Genomic DNA, 19828 nt, shown 5'->3' with positions numbered 1-19828 from the left:
AGAAGTGGTATGTGGACCTTTTGGATCAAGAATGTTGATGGGTGTCCTTGGGTGGCAAGGCAAACAATCAGGACTCCTTCAGCTTGCTGTGGTAACAGTGACGTAACAGGAATTCTCGTTTCTGTTCAGAAAGGTGCAGAAGCCATAATATGCCAGCAGCATAGCAGCTCAATGTATTTTTAAAATAAGTATTTTTTTATTTTGATCGTGATGTTACCAAATTTATACCACCATGCAGTATTAGTATTAAATTAAGTATTTATATTACTTACTGTATTTCTATTAGCTATGATAGCTGACAATGTAGTGTTATTTCCCAACATTTCCAATGTATCTATTTATTTTTGATAAGCAAATGCTAATTATACTGTTAGTGTTTTACAAGCAAGAGTATTTTTAAAATATTAATATTATAAAAGAAAAGAGGCAAAAACTATACTTGATGTATTGTCACAGTGGTTATTATAGGTTATTATAGTACAGTGAAAAAACATCTTAAGCAACCCCTCATTTTGTTTTATCTATATAAATATTTTACTAGTGATTTACTGAAACACTTGCAAACGAAATTGGAAAAATGTAGCACACAAGGTAAAAAAAAACCCCAACTCCAAACAGTTTATACAATTCTAAGAAGCTTGAAAGTCAATGTTTGCTATGACAATCTTTGTTCTTCAACACAGACTGAACTATCTTAGCCAAGCTTTCTTGTATTTTAAGTAGTCTCCAGGAACTGTGTGCCAGGCTTCTTGAAGGTCATTTCAAGCTTTTCTTTGGATGTTGGCTGTCTTTTGTTCCATGACAGAATCCACAGTTTTGGCACTAGATGGCTTTATTTTGCCTGAATAATTCATAGGTCAGTGTGAAGAGGCTTAACCCCTTACTGCCTAGTGCACCATATTTGATACATACAGTTTTTGTGAGTTTTTAAAGACTTCTACACTATCAGTGTTTTTCCCCTCCAAAAACCAACTTAAACCAGCTCACATCTTCTTCTGCGCAGAAATAATCTGAAAATAACAATCACTTAAAAATACTTAAATATAATTTGTTTCTTATTTCCTTTAAGGTCTTCAGATTGTTTTCAGGTACTGAAATGTGGGTAAATCACACTACAGGTCATCGGCTGTATTATGAAGTGCTTCTTGATTTTACTGTATGAACATAGTAGCAATTCAATATTTAATTACCTGAACTAACAATTGAAAAAAATTCTAGGAGAAGTGAGACATACGAGCTGAGGATGGTATGCATCTACAGGTGTAATGTAAAACTGATTAATCTCCACTTATTAACTGTGTTTACTCGCTAAAGATTGTGAGAAAACCTATTATAAGGGGAGTACTTTCTTTAGGAGTGCTTTATTATGGCTTTTTACTTCACTCGGTCATCTGGAAAAAAGGCCCGTAAAGGCACACATGCAGTGGAAAAGAAGTGCATCTTGCTCAAGTGCAAAACCTATATTTTTATTCAAGGAGAGAGAGGGAAAACAGAATAGAGTATGTGATGTCTTATGAAGACATTTTTGTTATGAGTACCATGTTTTCCAATCTGTAAGTATTTGATAGCTGGTAAGTATGTTCATGGAAGATGATTTCTCTAAAGACATATTTAGCAGGCTACAATGTAGGTCATGGTCAGATTATAGTTTTTTATATACAGAATAAGTGCTAGTGCTTGGTCAACAGGTGTCAAGAACAGTGAGTAAATACTTACCTCAGGTCACATAATGTCAGGGGGTCACAGAAACAGGTGTAGCGTAGCACTTGTTAGCAAGCCTGGCACAGAGTAAGGGCAAGTTTCCAGCAAACAGCATCTCTAAAAGTCCCTTATGAAGCACTTATGCAGTTGTGATCAGACAATTGCAAATACCATCATGGGCATGAATGTCATGGTAATTTGGGGTTTTTAATGATTTACTTGAACTGCTCTTTTGCGACACTGGAAAGATTGTGCACCATACATCTTTAATTTCTTATCTGGCCATGAAACCGTTCTCCAGACAGCATTTGGCTTGCCCGTGTGAACATCTGCAAATTTCAGTCAAGGTTGAAGTTTTTGATTTTGGAGCAGGGGCTTCCTTCTTGGTCAGGATGCTTTCAGTCCATAAGGATATAGAACCTCCTTCACTGTGCACACTGATGCTGGTGTTCCAGCAGTTTCCAGTTCATTGCAGTCTTGAGCCTTGTTGCTTCCTGAGCATCCTAACCAGTTCATCTGAGGGTGACAGTTTGCATATTTTTCTGGACTTGAAATGATGATCCTCCAGCTGTTTAAGCTTCCTGAATGACCAAAGCTACGACCAACCCAGTTGAAAATTTGTGCACTAGGCTTAAAAGCCAGATCTGTGCCTGTTTATGTTTTAGAGAAAATCCAAAACTATTTTAAACTTGGGGATCCAGTTCTTTCTTTTTTTTTTGGACATTCATGTCCAAGATGACTGTACGTAAACTTCTGACCAAAACTGTAAGTTATTTGTTAAACCCAATGGGTGTAGAAAAACAGATATGTGTAAGTTACGTTTTTCAGACGGGTATAAGTAGTTCGGCCTTCTGAGTAGGCCAAACCGGTAGCCTACCAACCTGAAGGCAACTAACCTCAGCACCAAAACAAAAACACATAACCTGTTAAGTTCTTTTGTTCTTTCCATTAACACATTTATTGTAAGTTAGACTCATTTCTTCCTTTCGTTCTTTTCTTGTTGTGAGACAGCGAAGGATGACAGGAAACAAAAATAAGAAAGATACAACAATACAAAACCTATCCACAGTTCGAGTCCAGCACTTACTCCCTTTTTAGTTCCTCACAATACTGCCAGATTACAAGATACTCTATGGCACATACTGTTAATGGTACAATAAAATGACATTTCAAAATGTACAATTTAAAGTTAAGACAAAGCACAGGGACACAATCAACATACAGCTATACACAGATTATAGACTTTATATAACCAATGTTTTCGCCCTTTTAGTACACTTATATTTTACTCTGTTTTTGCACAGTCCTCACCAGTAAAAACTTCTAATTACTACCATTTGATTCTATCACATCAAACATTTAATTATAAGAAAACAGCTGTGTTCTTCCTGCTCGCTTATCCAGCCTGTCATTCTCTCCAGTCCCTCACATCTCTGCAGACAATGCTCGTGTTTAAATTAAAAGGTCAAACTGTGTCGAAGCTGGAGTCCTTTGCAGGAAGTTTGTTGACGTGATAAGAAAGAAGATCTGACAGCCTTGACCTCAAGTCTGTTAAGACCTTATTTGTGTCGGTCAAAGTCTTGTTAATGCGTTCTGATTTAATTCGATTTGAGCGGATGCCACTCTGTGGTATTTGTCCAAACTGTGTCCTGGAGCTGATGTGCCATGTCTTTCACACTTTGTTTAATTTTATTTTTCAGCTGAACCTCTGCACTCCTGCAATCCTCGCCTCCAGAACAGCTCAGGTGTGATGATGAACCTACCAAGACGGGCAAAGTCTTTTAATGTATTTATCCTGCAAAAATTAGCAGTTTGAGATGCAACTGAGGACTATTTTACAGAAAGAGCTTCCAGGGAGGACAAAAGGTCTCCTAGTCTCCATAATGAGGTTGTGTGGCTTCTTCCAGACTTCCTCCTGTCCTTCTTCTTCTTTGATGTTGATTCTCCACTCATCAGTTCTGCATCCAAGCTCCAAGGTTGACTAGGAGAGGAAAGCTGGATCCTGAAGTGACTTTACATCTAGGTGGTAAGACCTGCAGACACTGAGAAAAATAATGTAGAATCAGCTGACATTAACATAGTTTGGAACCATGATGATCTTTAGCTTCCAATATTAAATGCCTTGTGGTGACTGTTGCTATGGTTTCGAGATATATAAATAAAATTGAATAAAATCTTTGTCTTTAAATCCAAGAGTAGGTCTTGTGCGCACATCATCTATTTATTATAAAAAATAATTTAAGCACATGATGTGATAATGCAAGAAAAATAATTGGCAACTGCTTGTAAACACAACAATTAAACTTGGCTCTTTCTCATCAGAAGCAGTGGGTAAGAAAGCTGGAGGGTAAATGACAGGAGGGGTTGTGATTACTAATTTTTTTTGTTTATTTCGTACTGGTTGGTTTCCAGTTAAGAACCACGTGGGAAGATTTGGGTGAATTCAGCCAATTCTCATGTTATAACATTATTCTGGGCTCTGCTTTACATGTATGTGTGTAGACTGTGAGTTTGTGGTGTCCAAGCCCTTAATATTTCCTATATATTGTCCATTTTGCATCAGGGTGTGCTTTACCAAATTTCTACCCAGTGAACGTGCTGTGTCCTTCCGCTTCTCAGTTAGATCCACCTCTCGCTTGTGAAGTATGGTTGCAAAAACTGCCAAAATGGTGGCAGTAAAAAACATAATGCAAGTAAAGTGAATGCTTAATGTTATTGTGGCCTCTCAGCTCTGGTGTTCATATCATGACAGAGAAGATAAACACAAGAGGAGAGAATGGAGCAACAGTTATGTGAAATGGAGGTTGGAGAACAGGGTTCATGTGAGTCTATACATCTCATTTTAGGAAAATCTGCTTTAAACTGATGTACAAAATAGTTTTTTTTTAAATTATGTATGTAAAATACATTAAATCTTATCAATAGTTCATATATTCATCAGATTATGAGACCATATCTTCCCCCTGTGAGTGAGCTTATAATGGGTCAGCTACAAATTACAGAATAAGTCCTCTCCGTGAATCGCTACCTTATCGTGGTGGAGGGGTTTGTGTGTCCCAGAGATCCCAGGGGCTATGTTGTCTGGGGGCTTTTGTCCCCTGGTAGGGTCTTCCATGGCAAATTGGTTCTGGGTGAGGGACCAGACAAAGAGCGATTCAGAAGACCCTTATGAAGAAAACATCGAGGGAACAGTTTACCCTGCCTGGGATAGGGTTACCGGGGCCCCGCCCTGGAGCCAGGCCATAGTCCATGGGGCCTGGCCGGGCACAGCCCGAAGAGGGGACATGGGCCCATCTTCCCGCAGGCCCACCACCCGCAGGAGGCGCCATAGGGGTTGGGTGCATTGTGTGCTGGGCGACGGCCAGGAGCGGAGGCCTTGGCGGACTGATCCCTGGCTGCCAAGACTGGCAATCGGGACATGGAATGTCACCTCTCTGGTGGGGAAGGAGCCTGAGTTAGTGAGTGAGGTTGAGAGGTACCGGCTAATTATAGTCAGGCTCACCTTTACGCATGGCTTGGGCTCTGGAACCAGTCTCCTGGAGAGGGGCTGGACTCTGTCTCAGTCTGGAGTTGCCCCTGGTGAGAGGCGGCAGGCTGGGGTGGGTATTCTAATATCCCCTCGGCTTGCTGCCGGTACGTTGGGGTTTTTCCCGGTGGATGAGAGGGTTTGTTCCCTGCGCCTTAGGGTGGGGGAGCTGGTCCTGACTGTCATCTGCACTTATGCGCCGAGTGGCAGTTCAGAATACCCAGCCTTCTTAGAGTCCCTAGGGGGGGTGCTGGAAGGTGCTCCACCTGGAGACTCTGTTGTCCTGCTGGGAGACTTCAATGCTCACGTGGGTAACGACAGCGAGACCTGGAGGGGCGTGATTGGGAGGAACGGCCTCCCTGATCTGAACCCGAGCAGTGTTTTGTTATTGGACTTCTGTGCAAATCACAGTTTGGCCATAACGAACACCTTGTTCGAACATAAGAGTGCCCATAAGTGCACGTGGCACCAGGACGCTCTAGGCCGCAGGTCGATGATCGATTTTGTAATCGTATCACCAGACCTGCGACCATATGTTCTGGACACTCGGGTAAAGAGAGGGGCTGAGCTGTCAACTGATCACCACCTGGTGGTGAGTTGGATCAGGTGGCGGGGGAGGACGCTGGACAGACCTGGTGCACCTAAACGCGTAGTGAGGGTGTGCTGGGAACGTCTAGCAGACGCCCCAGTCTGTGAGATCTTCAACGCACACCTCCGGCAGAGCTTCAACAGCATTCCGAGGGAGACTGGGGACATTGAGTCCGATTGGACCATGTTCAGCGTCTCCATTGCCGAAGCTGCTGCATTGAGCTGCGGCCGCAAGGTGGTTGGTGCCTGCCGTGGTGGTAATCCCCGAACCAAATGGTGGACACCAGAGGTGAAGGGAGCCACCAGGCTGAAGAAGGAGCCTATCGGGCTTGGTTAGCCTGTGGGACTCCGGAGGCAGCCGACAGGTATCGACAGGCCAAGCGGAATGCGGCTCGGGCAGTGGCTGAAGCAAAAACTCGGGTGTGGGAGGAGTTCGGAGAGGCCATGGAAAAAGACTTTCGGACTGCCTCGAAGAGATTCTGGCAAACCGTCAGGCGTCTCAGGAGGGGAAAGCGGTGCTCTACCTGCACTGTGTATAGTGCTGGCGGAGCGCTGCTGACGTCGACTGAGAAAATTGTCAGGCGGTGGAAGGAATACTTCGAGGACCTCCTTAATCCCACTGACACGTCTTCCGAGGAGGAAGCAGAGTCTGGGGATGAGGGGAATGACCCGCCAATTTCCGGGGGCGAGGTCACTTCGAGGACAGTACTGCACACACAAATCCTTGTGGCAGAGCCCCTGTGTATGAGTCCCCCCGATCTGAAGTCGGACGTTGTAGGGCTGTCCTGTGACACGCCTCTGCAATGTTGGTGGAGTCAGGGGAGTACCTTGGACTGAGAACCAGGGTGGTGTCCCCATCTTTAAGAAGGGGACCGAGGGTGTGTCCAATACAGGGGATCAACACTCTCACCTCCTGGGAAATCTATGCAGTGTGCTGAAAGGAGAGTTCGTCGTTATCGAACCTTCGGTACGGAGGACAATCGAGTTTTCGCCTCGGGTCGCGGAACATGGCCAGGCTCTTTATCTCTCTCCAGGATACTTCGAGATGCAGGGAGTTGCCCAACCAGGCTACATGTGTTTTGTACTTGGGAATGGCATTCGACCGTGTCCCTCGGGGTGTCCGTGGGTGTTGCGGGATATGGTGTCTGGCGCATTGCTAGGGCCATTCGTCCCTATACAACCGTTGCAGAGCTTGCGTTGCATTGCCGCAATAAGTCGACTCTCCCGTGCGGTATTGGGCTTCGCCAGGGCTGCCCTTTGTCTCCGTTCTGTTCATAATTTTTATGACAGCGTTTCTAGGCTGCACCAATCGCGGAGGGCTTCCTTTGGTGGCTCATGATCTCATCTCTATTTTCGCGATGATGTGTTCTGTTGGCTTCATCGGGGAGGCCTCCAGCCGCACACTGGAACAGGTTCGCAGCCGAGTGTAAGACAGCGGGATAGATCAGCACCTCCAAATCTCAGGCCATGGTTCTCGCCGGAAAAGGGTGGAGTGCCCATCCGGGCGGATGAGTTCCTGCCCCAGTGGAGGATCAAGTATCTCGGTCTTGTTCCGCGAGAGGAAAGGGAGCCGGAGATCGACAGACGGATTGTCTGCGGTGCAGTCTGCGCTAGAAATGCGGACGCTCCACCGGGCCGTCGTGGAAGAGGGAGCTGGGTAAAATGCGAAGCTCTCAATTACCGGTGATCTATCGTCCCTACCCTCACTCTTGGCACGACTGTGATAGTGACCGAAAGAACGAGATCGGGATCAAGCGGCAGATATGACGCTTCCTCTCGAAGCGTGGCTGGCCTCTTCCCTAGAGATAGGTGAGAATTCCCATCTGCGAGGGCTCAGAGTAGAGCAGCTGCCGCTCCACATCTCGAAAGGACCATGCTGAGTTTCGGCTCTACAGGTCCCCCTGGGCGCCTCCTGGGTGAGTTTCCAGGAGTCCCACCGGGAGAGGCCCCGGGCAGACCCAGGACACGTGAGAGATACTCTCGGCTCTGGAGACGCCTTGTTTCCCCGGACAAGACTGCGAGGAGGTGACTGGGAGAGGGAGGTCGGCCTTACTCGTTAAGGCTGCTGCCCCCGCGACCCGGCCCCAGATAAAGCAGACGAAGATGGATGGATGGAATGGAAGGATGGAAGTCAAAATCTTTTCCTAACATAAGATTCAATTGTAAAAATTTGATTCTTTTTGGCCTTTGAATATTTTAAGGACTCATTTTGCAGTTTTATTTAGACCCTTCATACTTAGATCAAATTTTTTTTTGGGGGGGGGGGGGGGGCGGGGGGGGGGGGGGGGCAAAAAATACCTCAGAAATTGCAACAAACTGTAATCTGTATGTTATTTTTATCTTTATATAAATGCATAATATGCAGTTTAGACTGTATGCACACATAAAGATACTCAGGTAAATGCCCCATGTTACATACTAAGGTTTAAAGAGCTTCATAAACTTATTACAAGACTTATTCTTATATGAAAGAACAGACAGACTGATTATTTTCAACTGTTTTCTTTCATCTCTACTTTACAGATTTTATGCATGCTTCACATTTTGGTTTAAATAGAAGCTGACGTGACATTGTTAAAACACGCATCATTTCTCATCGTTTCTCTATTGACATAGATTACTAAATGTGGCTTAACTCACAGTTAGTGTGGCCGTATAGTGGTATGATAAAAAGCACCTGTGCTCGCCTGCAGTCTGAGAGTGTTGCCTGAGTTTAATTGCTGATTGTCTGCACCTGACAAGGGGTGGATAACAGCATGCCTGAGGTTGGCAAACTCTGGTGTCCTGGATTTAATGTTAATATTTGGCTCATATGCTGCAACATAAAATGGAGACAGACACCAGCATTTTTAGAAATGTTATTTTATGAGTCGAAAAAAGTTGTTTTTTTTAAGATTTTTATAGATAAACACTATAATATACAGTCCTGTACAAAGTCTTGAGTTGCCTCAAAATTGTTGTAATTTTTTAAAAAGTGGATCTGAGCAATAGTTCTCCAAGCTTTCTGAAGGTCTTTCAAAGTTTTCAGTCCAGTGATTGTACCTGACCATTTTCAGTGGAAAGTCTTTTTTTTTTGTTGTTGGTTGAAACACTCAGCATTGACTTATAAAGAGCATTGACTTCAGTTCAGAACTGAAGAAGCTTCTTGGATGAGAGGTGAAAGATGTTCACTAAACTTGAAGAAGTCCAGTTGTTTTCTTTCCAAGCTCCATATGCATACCAGGATAGAAAAACACACACAATGAAACACTTATTGGCCTCCCCAGAACCCAGACCTACATTGCTGAAGCAGTGTGGGATTATCTGGACAGAAAACAGAAGAAAGGGCAGCCAACATTCCAACAAGAGCTTTGAGTGTCCTTCATAAAGCTTCGAGAGCTACTTAAAGAAATTACAAGAAAGCATGGCTTCAGGCTGCGTTGAAGAAAAAAGGCAGTAACACCAAATATTGACTTTCAAGCTCATTAGAGTTGTACAAACTCCACTTTTGCCTTATATACTCAGTTTCCATGCATGTCTGCACATTGTTCAATAAGTTGCTGTAGAACCTAAAGAAGTGAAGGGTTGCTCACAATACTGCACATTTCTGAATGGATATATGAGAGGTATACGCCCCATCATCTTATTCAATTAAGAGTGCAAGCTGGGGCACTCTTAACCTAACCAATGCCTATCTTTGAACTCTGTAAGGAAGCTAGAGTACCCATGGGTATGGCCCCAATTGACCAGTAGATTCAAACCAAGGACTTTCTCTATGTGAGGAAACAAAGCTAACTGTCTCACTGTGCTGCCCCAGCAGGAGACATATCGGGGCTAAATACAGGTCAGGCAAGTGTCTGGGCATGCTCCTGATCCAGAAAGACCTTCCATGATCTGGCGCTGTGGGTGTGGGCACAGTCATGAGTAAGGTTTTGCCACAAGAATGGCAGAAGTACAGTTTGAAGTGCCTCATCTCAGCACCTCTATCCAATCACATTTCCACCAAGAACAGTCAGCTCAGAGATGGTGCTCTCATGGATGTACAAGGCTTCAGCAAGAGCCGATGACAGAGTCTTGTACACTGTTCTTTTAGTGCTCTGACACCACTGGCCTGGGAATACAGCACACTGAATCAGTTCTGAGTTGTACAAGTGAGTTCATTTGTGCTCGTTAAGCAAAATTACCAATCCCATCACTGACTAAAACCAATAAACCAGAACCGAAAACTACTCAGATAATCTGTTTGGGTGTTCTAAGAGATTAAAATTAGATACTGAGCAATGGATTTAAAACAAAAACATAAAACTCACCTCTCTTTTTTCAGTGTACTATATTTCAAATTACTACATATGAGAAGCCAGCATCAGGCATGCCAGTATCCACACCTTAGACAATCAGCAGTTAAACACCAAAAACACCAAACGCTCTCACACTATTACTGTAAGGTAAGTAGGGGTTGCAGAGGGGGGTAATGCGAGAGTTTGAACATAATGTGACAGACTGTCAAAAATATATTATTGCTTTATTATTAATAGATTATCATTTCTTATTGCTTGTGGCGACGGTGGTGGTGGTGGTTGTAGCTTAAAAAGTAAGACTGCTACCTTTCATGAGCTGCGGCCACTGTTTGCACTTCAATCAACTGCTTTAAACTTTCAGCCGCTTTAAACTTTAAAGCGGCCGATCGAGGAGATTGAGGTGTCTTTAAAGTTTAAAGGCACAGTCAACAGGCGAACTGACTCATGAGGCGAGAGGGACCACAGCCAGAAAATGAAGTCAGTAAATTAACTGAGTAATACAGCAACACATCTGCTGTTTCTAGACAGCTTTCTAACATTAGCCAGTACAGGCTCAAAAAACCCCAAGTTTATTGGCTAATTTTATTACTCAGGAATTCAGGTATTGATTTGTAAGAGAGGCAGAATGCTTTAAAATTCATAGTCTCACTTTAATTGCCACGAAAACCTTTATTTCACCTCAATCAGTAAATTAGGCTTTTAGGTTTTAGTGGGCTTAAGAAGGAGAAAAAAAGGTGGGATAAAATGTTTTTGTAATGAGGAAAGACATTATTATTTTTATTTGAATGTTTAGAGATTGTTCTTGTGCTCTACAATGACACACTTACCTGTGTGTGTGTTGCTGCAATGGCATCAGCAGACGTTATATGGCGTTATTACCGCTCTCTGTGGGGGTGGAAGAAGAAAGGGATGTGAGTGGAAAGTATGAAGAAGTTGTCATAACCAGCAGGCGGCAGTATTGCATAACATTCCTGCCCCTACAGAATCAAACATCATACAATTAGCCCACCTCCTCCTCCTCTGATTTCCTCAGGTTTCAAACTCGGACAGGTGTCACAATCTATCCTCCTGAGTGACAGGATAAGAAAAACATCCCATTTACACTTCATCTGCTGTTTGATGAATCCCCCATTTTCACTTTGGGGATCATATTTCATCTACATTTGCCTCTCTCCCTCTCTCATTGTCCTCCTCGCCTCATTATCCCTCTCCCTCTGTCTTGTCCTCACTCTCCGGTCTCTAGGTTGATAATGGCTTCTTCCTCTCAGTCACTTTGCTTATATGAGCTAACAGGCAACTGTGTCCCGGCTGATAGGGTGGCTGTGATTCATTTAGACAGGCTGGCAGCAAGCTGTGTAAACAGCCATTAGTAATTCATGACTCTGTCCAGCATCCCCAGGCTTCAATTAACCCTTGCTATTGGTGCATTCTTCCATTCAGTTGCCCGTCTTTCTCTTTCTGCCCATCTCCGATTGCTTTTCATCTCTGTCCTCCTTCATCTGCATTCCTGCCTCCTTCCAGCCTCCTCGCGGTTTTAAATCATCCTCTTTGGGTTCGAGCGTAGTTGTCATTGAGCCCAGTCAAAGAAAGAAAAATCTCACTGGTAACAGGAGCAAACAAAACCAGCCGAGCAGGTGGTGTATAACGTCCCGTCTAATGTATGCAAATTAAGAGCTTGTGCATGTGAAATCATGCAAGCAAATAAAAGGTATTTTCTTTATTTAAAGCTGCTGCTGGGATGTGGGGAAACATGATGTCTTTGATGTGAGAAGAAAGGCCAGTTAAGCAGAAAAACACAGCAAAAGTAGTGAGGACTGAAGTCATAGGTTTAATGTCTCCAGGCTTGACAAAACAAACAAAATGCTTTGAGACTTTGAACACTTATGAAACATCCCCCAGGCCAGAAGTGGAATAAAATCTTGGTGGGACCTGCTGCTTATTCTCTTAGTCCAGCAGTCAAATTGATTTTTTAATAAGTTCAGTAGCACCTCTTTTGTTTTGCTTTGAAAACAGCCCGGATCTCATTTCAGGTATAATTGCACTGCAGCCGTTATTTGTTTGCTGTATACCCAACTGCCTCAATTACTATAAAATGGGTTTGGAAAGTAATAAAGATATTTATTTATTTATTCTTAGAAATTGCATTTGCAATGACGACACAAATCTGACGAACAACGGGTAATGACTTTCTGCAGGGCTTAGATGTTCAATCACAGGAAAACTTTTCCAGCTTATTTTTGAGCAGGTTGTATAAGTGTGCCTAACAACAAGTGTTTTGATGTGATTGACTGATTCATCTGAACCGAATTACCAGCAGGCTCATATTATCAGCCAATATTACAGATTTGTCAATTTATTGGCCTCTGCATTTATATGAAAATGTAAAAAAATAAAGAGACAGGAGAAACACCCTTTAACCACGTTATGAGTGTTGATGTTGCATAGTTTATCCACCAGAGGGCACTCTGCAGCTTCCCTGTTTGAATCATTTATTTGAATAAATAACTACACATAGCAAATATTAGAGAAATTTGATTGTGTTTTTGTTTGTCTGAAAGAAAATGTAATCGGCTGACATACTGGAATGTTGGTTTTGGTATCGGTATACACATCGATACCAGTCTTAAAAATTCTACCATACCATAGGTATATATATAATTTATATTGTTAAACCTCTCTGCACCCCTTATCGTCTTTGCAGACACTTCAGGTGTTGCCTAGGCTTAATTGCTAATTGACCACACCTGGTGAGGTGCAGATAACGTAATTTCTTGAAATATTACCATAAAACACCATAAAAACTGCCCCAAAGGGGAAGCGTGTGCAGGTGTCTTCTTACTGTCTCCTAGCAGCTCCTCAGACATCAGACTGTCCTGGCGGTTTCCTAAGACGAAGGCCAGAAAGGAGAGGATGAGAGCATCCAGGATGCCCATGATGGCCAGGATGTAGGCCCAGCGCACCGAGCAGGCGCCTAGTGTGTACTTATCCGTCTGTTCGCCACACATCCTTTTCACCTCGTCGCTGTCCCAGCCATCTGGGTAGATCATGCAGCCCAGAATCAGACACGTACCTGGAGCAGGAGGACACAGTGACAGACAAGTGATATTAGATGTCAGTGTTACACATTGCTGTGTAGTAATACATGTTATTCAGTGTACACTGTGGTCTGGGGAGGTGATGTAGGGCTTTATGCACATTTTAACCTTTAGGTATAGTAAATAAGCTGCATAAACTGACCTTTAAGCTGGGAAATTCAACCAGGATGTCACACTTTGATTTATAATTGGTCAAATTATGAATGTCACTGACTACAATTAATGTAAAACACAGAGCACACACATTCACTTATTGTGCATTCCATGATTTCCAATCAAGTCTGCTTTGAGAAAAAACTCGCTAAACTCCACCACCTTTGTTAAGGAAGAAAATAAACAGCCAAAAAACATATTGGAACAAAATTCCTCTTTAACAATGTGAGAGACTGATAAAGTCACACAGAAACGATCACTTCCAGTTATTGATGCTAAAGGTGGATCTACAGGCTGGTGTACTTAACTGTGACATTTTTTTTTTCGAAGGTAACCTAAATAGCTGACAAAGCTACTTTGCACAGAAAGGAAGAGGCAGTCACAAAGTGCCTTACAGGATAAAATAAGATACAACAATACAACTGGAAACAAATCCCACAACTTGGAGGCCACATCTCAAAAACACGATCTTCTTTGGTCATTAACCTGGACTGAAGTACCTCTAAGAAGCATCGATCAGCTCACTTCATACACCCCGTAGTTAGGTATGGATGTAGGCATTTACTAATTTAAGGAAGCATCTGACCATGAAGAGCTCTGAGAGTGAAAAACCTTAAACCTAATGAGGAGCTGGTGTCAACAGGACAGAATTGGTGTGACATGGGAGGTTTTAGATGACCTGGTGAGCAGTCTCATATGTAAGCGATCCAGGGATGATTTGCTCAGGCAGAGTAAGAATGAATTCCAGAAAGTTCTGTTTTTCTTCTATATTTAAGGACAGGTAATTGTCTGCCATCGAATTCTTTATTCAATCTTAATGCAGTCATCAAGGACAGAAATGTGGCTGCATTCTGGTATCGCATCCTCTCCTCAGCCAGTGTGGGCCTTAAGTCTGCCAGTTTATGGTGGACATTCAACTTCAACTTTGTCTATGACCTCACTAGCCTGTAGTTTAGCTTAAAGTCTCTGTGTAACACACAGTTAAGTCCAGCAGCTATTATTTTTTTTAACAAAGCGTTTAATGTGAAAGCATTTTGCTATGGCAATTGTTCTCAAATATGTCTTATGGGCGTTCTCAGCATTTAAAAAAGAATAACTCACATTTATTTTGGATTAAAGTGGACTGCCTACAAGAATTTGGCATATACGAGTCCTCATGGTGCATTTCTGCATGACAGTGATGCCTTCATGAGCAAATGATAGGACTGGGTGACCGAAGAATGATTATTATATATATATATTTATATCCCACAGCAATGTGCTGTTGAAAAAGGCTTCATTCCAAGAGCCATCAGCTCTCATCAGGTTGACAGATGAGAATTTTTAAGCCAATGACATTTACATTTGTTTGCTTTTTATGTTGTTCTTCTTCCTGTTTGTTGAGCTGAAGAAGAATTCACAATGAATATTTATTCCCTCTTAAAAGGAGACACATCCTCTGGAGTGCAGAGTCACCAAACAAAGTTGGTGAAGGAGGCACGAAGATGCCAGCACATGTCACACGGCACCATGTGGCGACTCGGGCTGCCTTCATTAGCCGTCTGCTTGCACGGCTGACGTTGACACAGCGAGCTGTTACAGAGTAGAGTCATCTAACAACACTTGGAGTTGTTTTCACAATCGCACGCTCGCACTCACTCTCACACTCGCTCTCACAGTCGGTTGAGGCAGCGAAGTCAACGGTGAGGCTGTGAGGTCTGTAGTAATTGTGACACTGCTGCCAAAAGCTAAGTCAGAGGATCTGGGAGGGTTTGTGTGTGCATGCTTATGCTCATTTGTGTCTCATGGAGAGACAGTTTGGCCTTTTCGGAAAGGCACAAAACCTTCACGAGTAGATTTTTTTATGATGAATGATGAATTTTAATTCCTGTGCAGTTAGGCTGGGAGTCGTAGGGTTTTTCATCATTAAAGAAAACTTTTTAAAAAAGGCTGTCATTTGGGTTGAATCTGACCTTTGCTGGGCTGCATTTAGCACACTGCTGGGCTAAAGATAAAGGGGCAATCCACTGATTTTTACCTATAATTTAGCAGCCTAAGGCAGACGTATCTATGGCTTTAAATATCCCTGATCGTCACTAAAATTTTAAGTGTGAGCCAGTTTTAACAACGGAACTTTAAAAGAAAGGATTAATTGAAATTGTGGTCTGCAATTTTGCACTTTTGTCATCCATTCCTATATTTTCTACCAATGTATCCATATATTTAAATGACTTTAATAATATATTGATTGAATTCCCATTAGTCCACCTATCAATTTTCCTAACAGCCTAGCCAACAAGCATTGTGGGGGGGCTGAAGTCTATCCCAGCTGACATTTGGCAAGAGGCAGGCTATGTATATATCTATCTATCCATCACAGGGATAATAGGAAGACACAGATAACTGCTGTCACTCAAATCCACACCTACTGCCAATTTAGAATGGCCAATTATCCTAACATTCATGTCTCTGCACTGGGGGAGGAAGCTGGAGAGAGCCCATGCAGGCACAGGCAGCCACCCAGAACCTTCTTGATATGAACTACATCCACTGCACACCCCAAATCCACATTACTTTATTTCAAATTTATGCCGAAGCCCTCCCTTTAGGGAAATGTGTATAACATAACACACAAAAACATGTTGAAGCGGGTTTGTTCTCCTTGTGTCTGCAGGGATTTACTAATGAAGTCCAGGAACATGCACGTTAGGTTAATTGGTGACTGTAAATTGGTGCTGATGTGAGAGTGTGTGATTGTGTGTCTCTCTGTGGTAACTAGTCCAGAGTGTGTCCTGCCTATCGCCATATGACTGCTGGGATAAGCTCCCCCTATCAGATAAGAGGTTAAAAAAGATGGGTGGATGGTCTTTGGTATAAATATTTTATTTTATCATGAAGCTTCAGTGAAGAATTGGGACAGGCTGACAGAGATGATACAGTCCTGTCAGTGTATATTTATTGAAACATTTCAAACTAAATCAAAAAGAGGAAACTATGTCCAGGGGATGATATGAAGGAGCAGATATATTTACGATTTATGATGTTTAGTTATAGGAGTCCAAAGGGGGAAATAAATGCTACAGAAATTAAAATGAGTTAAGGACTAGCAACAAAGCATTTGATTGTTTTACAAAAGAAGGCTCTGGATTAAAAAAACCATTCTGGTCATTTGGGGCCTGTCTGTGTTTACTTTGCATGTTCTCCCAGTAACTGCATGGCTTCTCCTCCCACAGTCCAAACACAGGCTTGTAAGGTTAACTGGTTGCTCACTTTGGCATTTCATTAACAGAAAAACAAACAACAACAACATAAAAATACATTCACAGAGTCACTTAGGTGCAGCTGTGCTTGTAAGATCCATTAAATTTACATTTAAAAGACCACTGCAAAATACTTTATAATTAATAAACTTATGCACTGGGTCACCTTTACAGGGCACATAACAAGCTACTTTAAACCACACAGTTAACCTTAATGTAAAATTCTAAACACATTTTGTTTATAATTTTCTTTCTTATCCTGTCAAGATGACTCCACACTGTTTTGAGGTCCGGGCTCTGGGGAGGCCAGTCCATGACTGATGCGTTCCGCTGTGTGTTTTTCTATCCAGGTGTGCTTTTACTGCACTGGCAGTGTGTTTGGGATCATTGTCATGCTTTTAGACCCCATTCCTACAAAACTGCTCAAAGAAGTCCTGCCATTAATTAATTCTTCGATCTTAAATATGATCAACCTATCTCTAATGATCGGCTATGTACCACAGGCCTTCAAGCTGGCTGTAGTTAAACCTTTACTCAAAAAGCATCTCTAGACCCAGCAGTCTTAGCTAATTATAGGCCAATCTCCAACCTTCCTTTCATATCAAAAATCCTTGAAAGAGTAGTTGTCAAACAGCTAACAGATCATCTGCAGAGGAATGGTTTATTTGAAGAGTTTCAGTCAGGTTTCAGAGCTCATCACAGCACAGAAACAGCTTTAGTGAAGGTTACAAATGATCTTCTTATGGCCTCTGACAGTGGACTCATCTCTGTGCTTGTCCTGCTAGACCTTAGTGCAGCATTCGATACTGTCGACCATAATATCCTATTAGAGCGATTAGAACATGCTGTAGGTATTACAGGTACTGCACTGCAGTGGTTTGTATCATATCTATCTAATAGACTCCATTTGTGCATGTAAATGGAGAGTCCTCTTCACACACTGAGGTTAATTATGGAGTTCCACAGGGTTCAGTGCTAGGACCAATTCTGTTTACATTATACATGCTTCCCTTAGGCAGATCATTAGAAGACATAGCATACATTTCACTGCTATGCGATGACACCCAGCTCTATCTGTCCATGAAGCCAGATAACACACACCAATTAGTTAAACTGCAGGAATGTCTTAAAGACATAAAGACCTGGATGGCCGCTAACTTTCTGCTTCTTAATTCAGATAAAACTGAGGTTATTGTACTCGGCCCTGAAAATCTTAGAAATATGGTATCTAACCAGATTCTTACTCTGGATGGCATTACCTTGGCCTCCAGTAACGCTGTGAGGAACCTTGGAGTCATTTTTGACCAGGACATGTCCTTCAAAGCACATATTAAACAAATATGTAAGACTGCTTTCTTCCATTTGCGCAACATCTCTAAAGTTAGAAATATCCTGTCTCAGAGTGACGCTGAAAAACTAGTTCATGCATTTATTACTTCCAGGCTGGACGACTGTAATTCATTATTATCAGGATGTCCAAAAAACTCACTGAAAAGCCTTCAGCTAATCCAAAATGCTGCAGCAAGAGTCCTGACAGGGACTAGAAAGAGAGAGCATATTTCTCCTGTTTTGGCTTCCCTTCATTGGCTTCCTGTTAAATCCAGAATTGAATTCAAAATCCTGCTCCTCACATACAAGGTCTTAAATAATCAGGCCCCATCTTATCTTAATGACCTTGTAGTACCATATCACCCTATTAGAGCACTTCGCTCTCGCTCTGCAGGCCTACTTGTTGTTCCTAGAGTATTTAAAAGTAGAATGGGAGGCAGAGCCTTCAGTTTTCAGGCCCCTCTTCTGTGGAACCAGCTTCCAGTTTGGATTCGGGAGACAGACACTATCTCTACTTTTAAGATTAGGCTTAAAACTTTCCTTTTTGCTAAAGCATATAGTTAGGGCTGGACCAGGTGACCCTGAATCCTCCCTTAGTTATGCTGCAATAGACGTAGGCTGCCGGGGGATTCCCATGATGCATTGAGTTTTTCCTTTCCAGTCACCTTTCTCACTCACTATGTATTAATAGACCTCTCTGCATTGAATCATATCTGTTATTAACCTCTGTCTCTCTTCCACAGCATGTCTTTATCCTGTCTTCCTTCTCTCACCCCAACCGGTCGCAGCAGATGGCCGCCCCTCCCTGAGCCTGGTTCTGCCGGAGGTTTCTTCCTGTTAAAAGGGAGTTTTTCCTTCCCACTGTCGCCAAAGTGCTTGCTCATAGGGGGTCATATGATTGTTGGGTTTTTCTCTGTATCTATGAAGCGCCTTGAGGCGACTTTTGTTGTGATTTGGCGCTATATAAATAAAATTGAATTGAATTGAATTGAATTGAAAAATGAAGCTGTTGTTTCAGATGCTTTCCAGATGGTACTGAATGATTTCATTTTGATTTCTCTTCCCTTACTTAATATTGGGTTTTTGACAGCGACCCTTTCACTGAGACCATTTCTGCTGAGGCTTCAGGGATCAGTAGATGATTGGCTGAAAGGACAGATGCCTGTGTCTGGATTTTTTCCTGTTTCTCAAGGACACGACTTTCCGATAATGTTCATCTGCTGTAGACAGTTTTTTAAGCATGTCACTTCCTCTTTTGTTCTCCACTTATCCAGTTTCCTCAGTTTTTTAAAGGCATATATGCCAATTTTCCAGCCAATAGCTCGGGGTTGGGATTGGGATATTTGGAAACAAAATACAAAGAAATAATGGGTGACTCAAGACTTTTGCACAGGAAAAATGGATTCAGATTTTCGTTTCTCATCCAGCAGTTCCACATGTTTTCCTGTGATTTTAACAGACTGCTTCCTTAATTGCTTTCTTTTTGTCACGGTGTGCAGATTGCAGATTTTGTCGTTATCTCAGCTGAACTGCAGGAAGAATTAAGAAGTGATCCAACAAATAAAAAGAGGAAAAAAAAACAAGATTATGCTTCAAAACAAAAGACAGCACATGGCTTCCGCATGCTTTTCTCATCCTAGCATCAGGGTCTTGTAAGGGATATTGTTTCTAATGTGAAAGCATTATGCCATTCACTGTCCTCACAAACACAGATGCCTAAACTTGTGTGAGTGTATGCACCAACTTAGGACACTAATGTGAGCTTGCAGTAGCTTAAAAAGATGGATGATCTCTTGAAATGTCAGAGACTCATGCCTCTCAATCCTGCTCCTTTCCCTTCATCATCTCTAAGCAGTGAACATGAGAAGTTGATGGTACAGTAGTGACATGTGTAGTCTTTGTTATTCAGAGATGAACTAC

The 19828-nt window shown here is 42.4% G+C and overlaps 1 protein-coding gene across 1 annotated transcript in view; it reads right to left on the bottom strand.

The window, feature by feature from the left end:
* Nucleotides 1-647: 647 nt before the first annotated feature.
* Nucleotides 648-19828, bottom strand: part of lhfpl3 (LHFPL tetraspan subfamily member 3) — a 70633-nt gene continuing 51452 nt past the window's right edge. Inside the window, exons 2-4 of the mRNA XM_005923569.3 lie at nt 12932-13162; nt 10920-10977; nt 648-3743 (exon numbers count right to left, since the gene is read on the bottom strand). Coding sequence (XP_005923631.1) covers nt 10955-10977; nt 12932-13162 — 254 coding nt within the window. The 3' untranslated portion in view covers nt 648-3743; nt 10920-10954. The remainder of the gene's footprint in view (nt 3744-10919; nt 10978-12931; nt 13163-19828) is intronic.

Source organism: Haplochromis burtoni, unplaced genomic scaffold (assembly GCF_018398535.1).
Source record: "Haplochromis burtoni strain Fernald_Lab_line unplaced genomic scaffold, NCSU_Asbu1 Contig_49, whole genome shotgun sequence".
Classification (NCBI taxonomy): domain Eukaryota; kingdom Metazoa; phylum Chordata; class Actinopteri; order Cichliformes; family Cichlidae; genus Haplochromis; species Haplochromis burtoni.
This window is presented reverse-complemented; position numbering and strand designations above follow the sequence as displayed.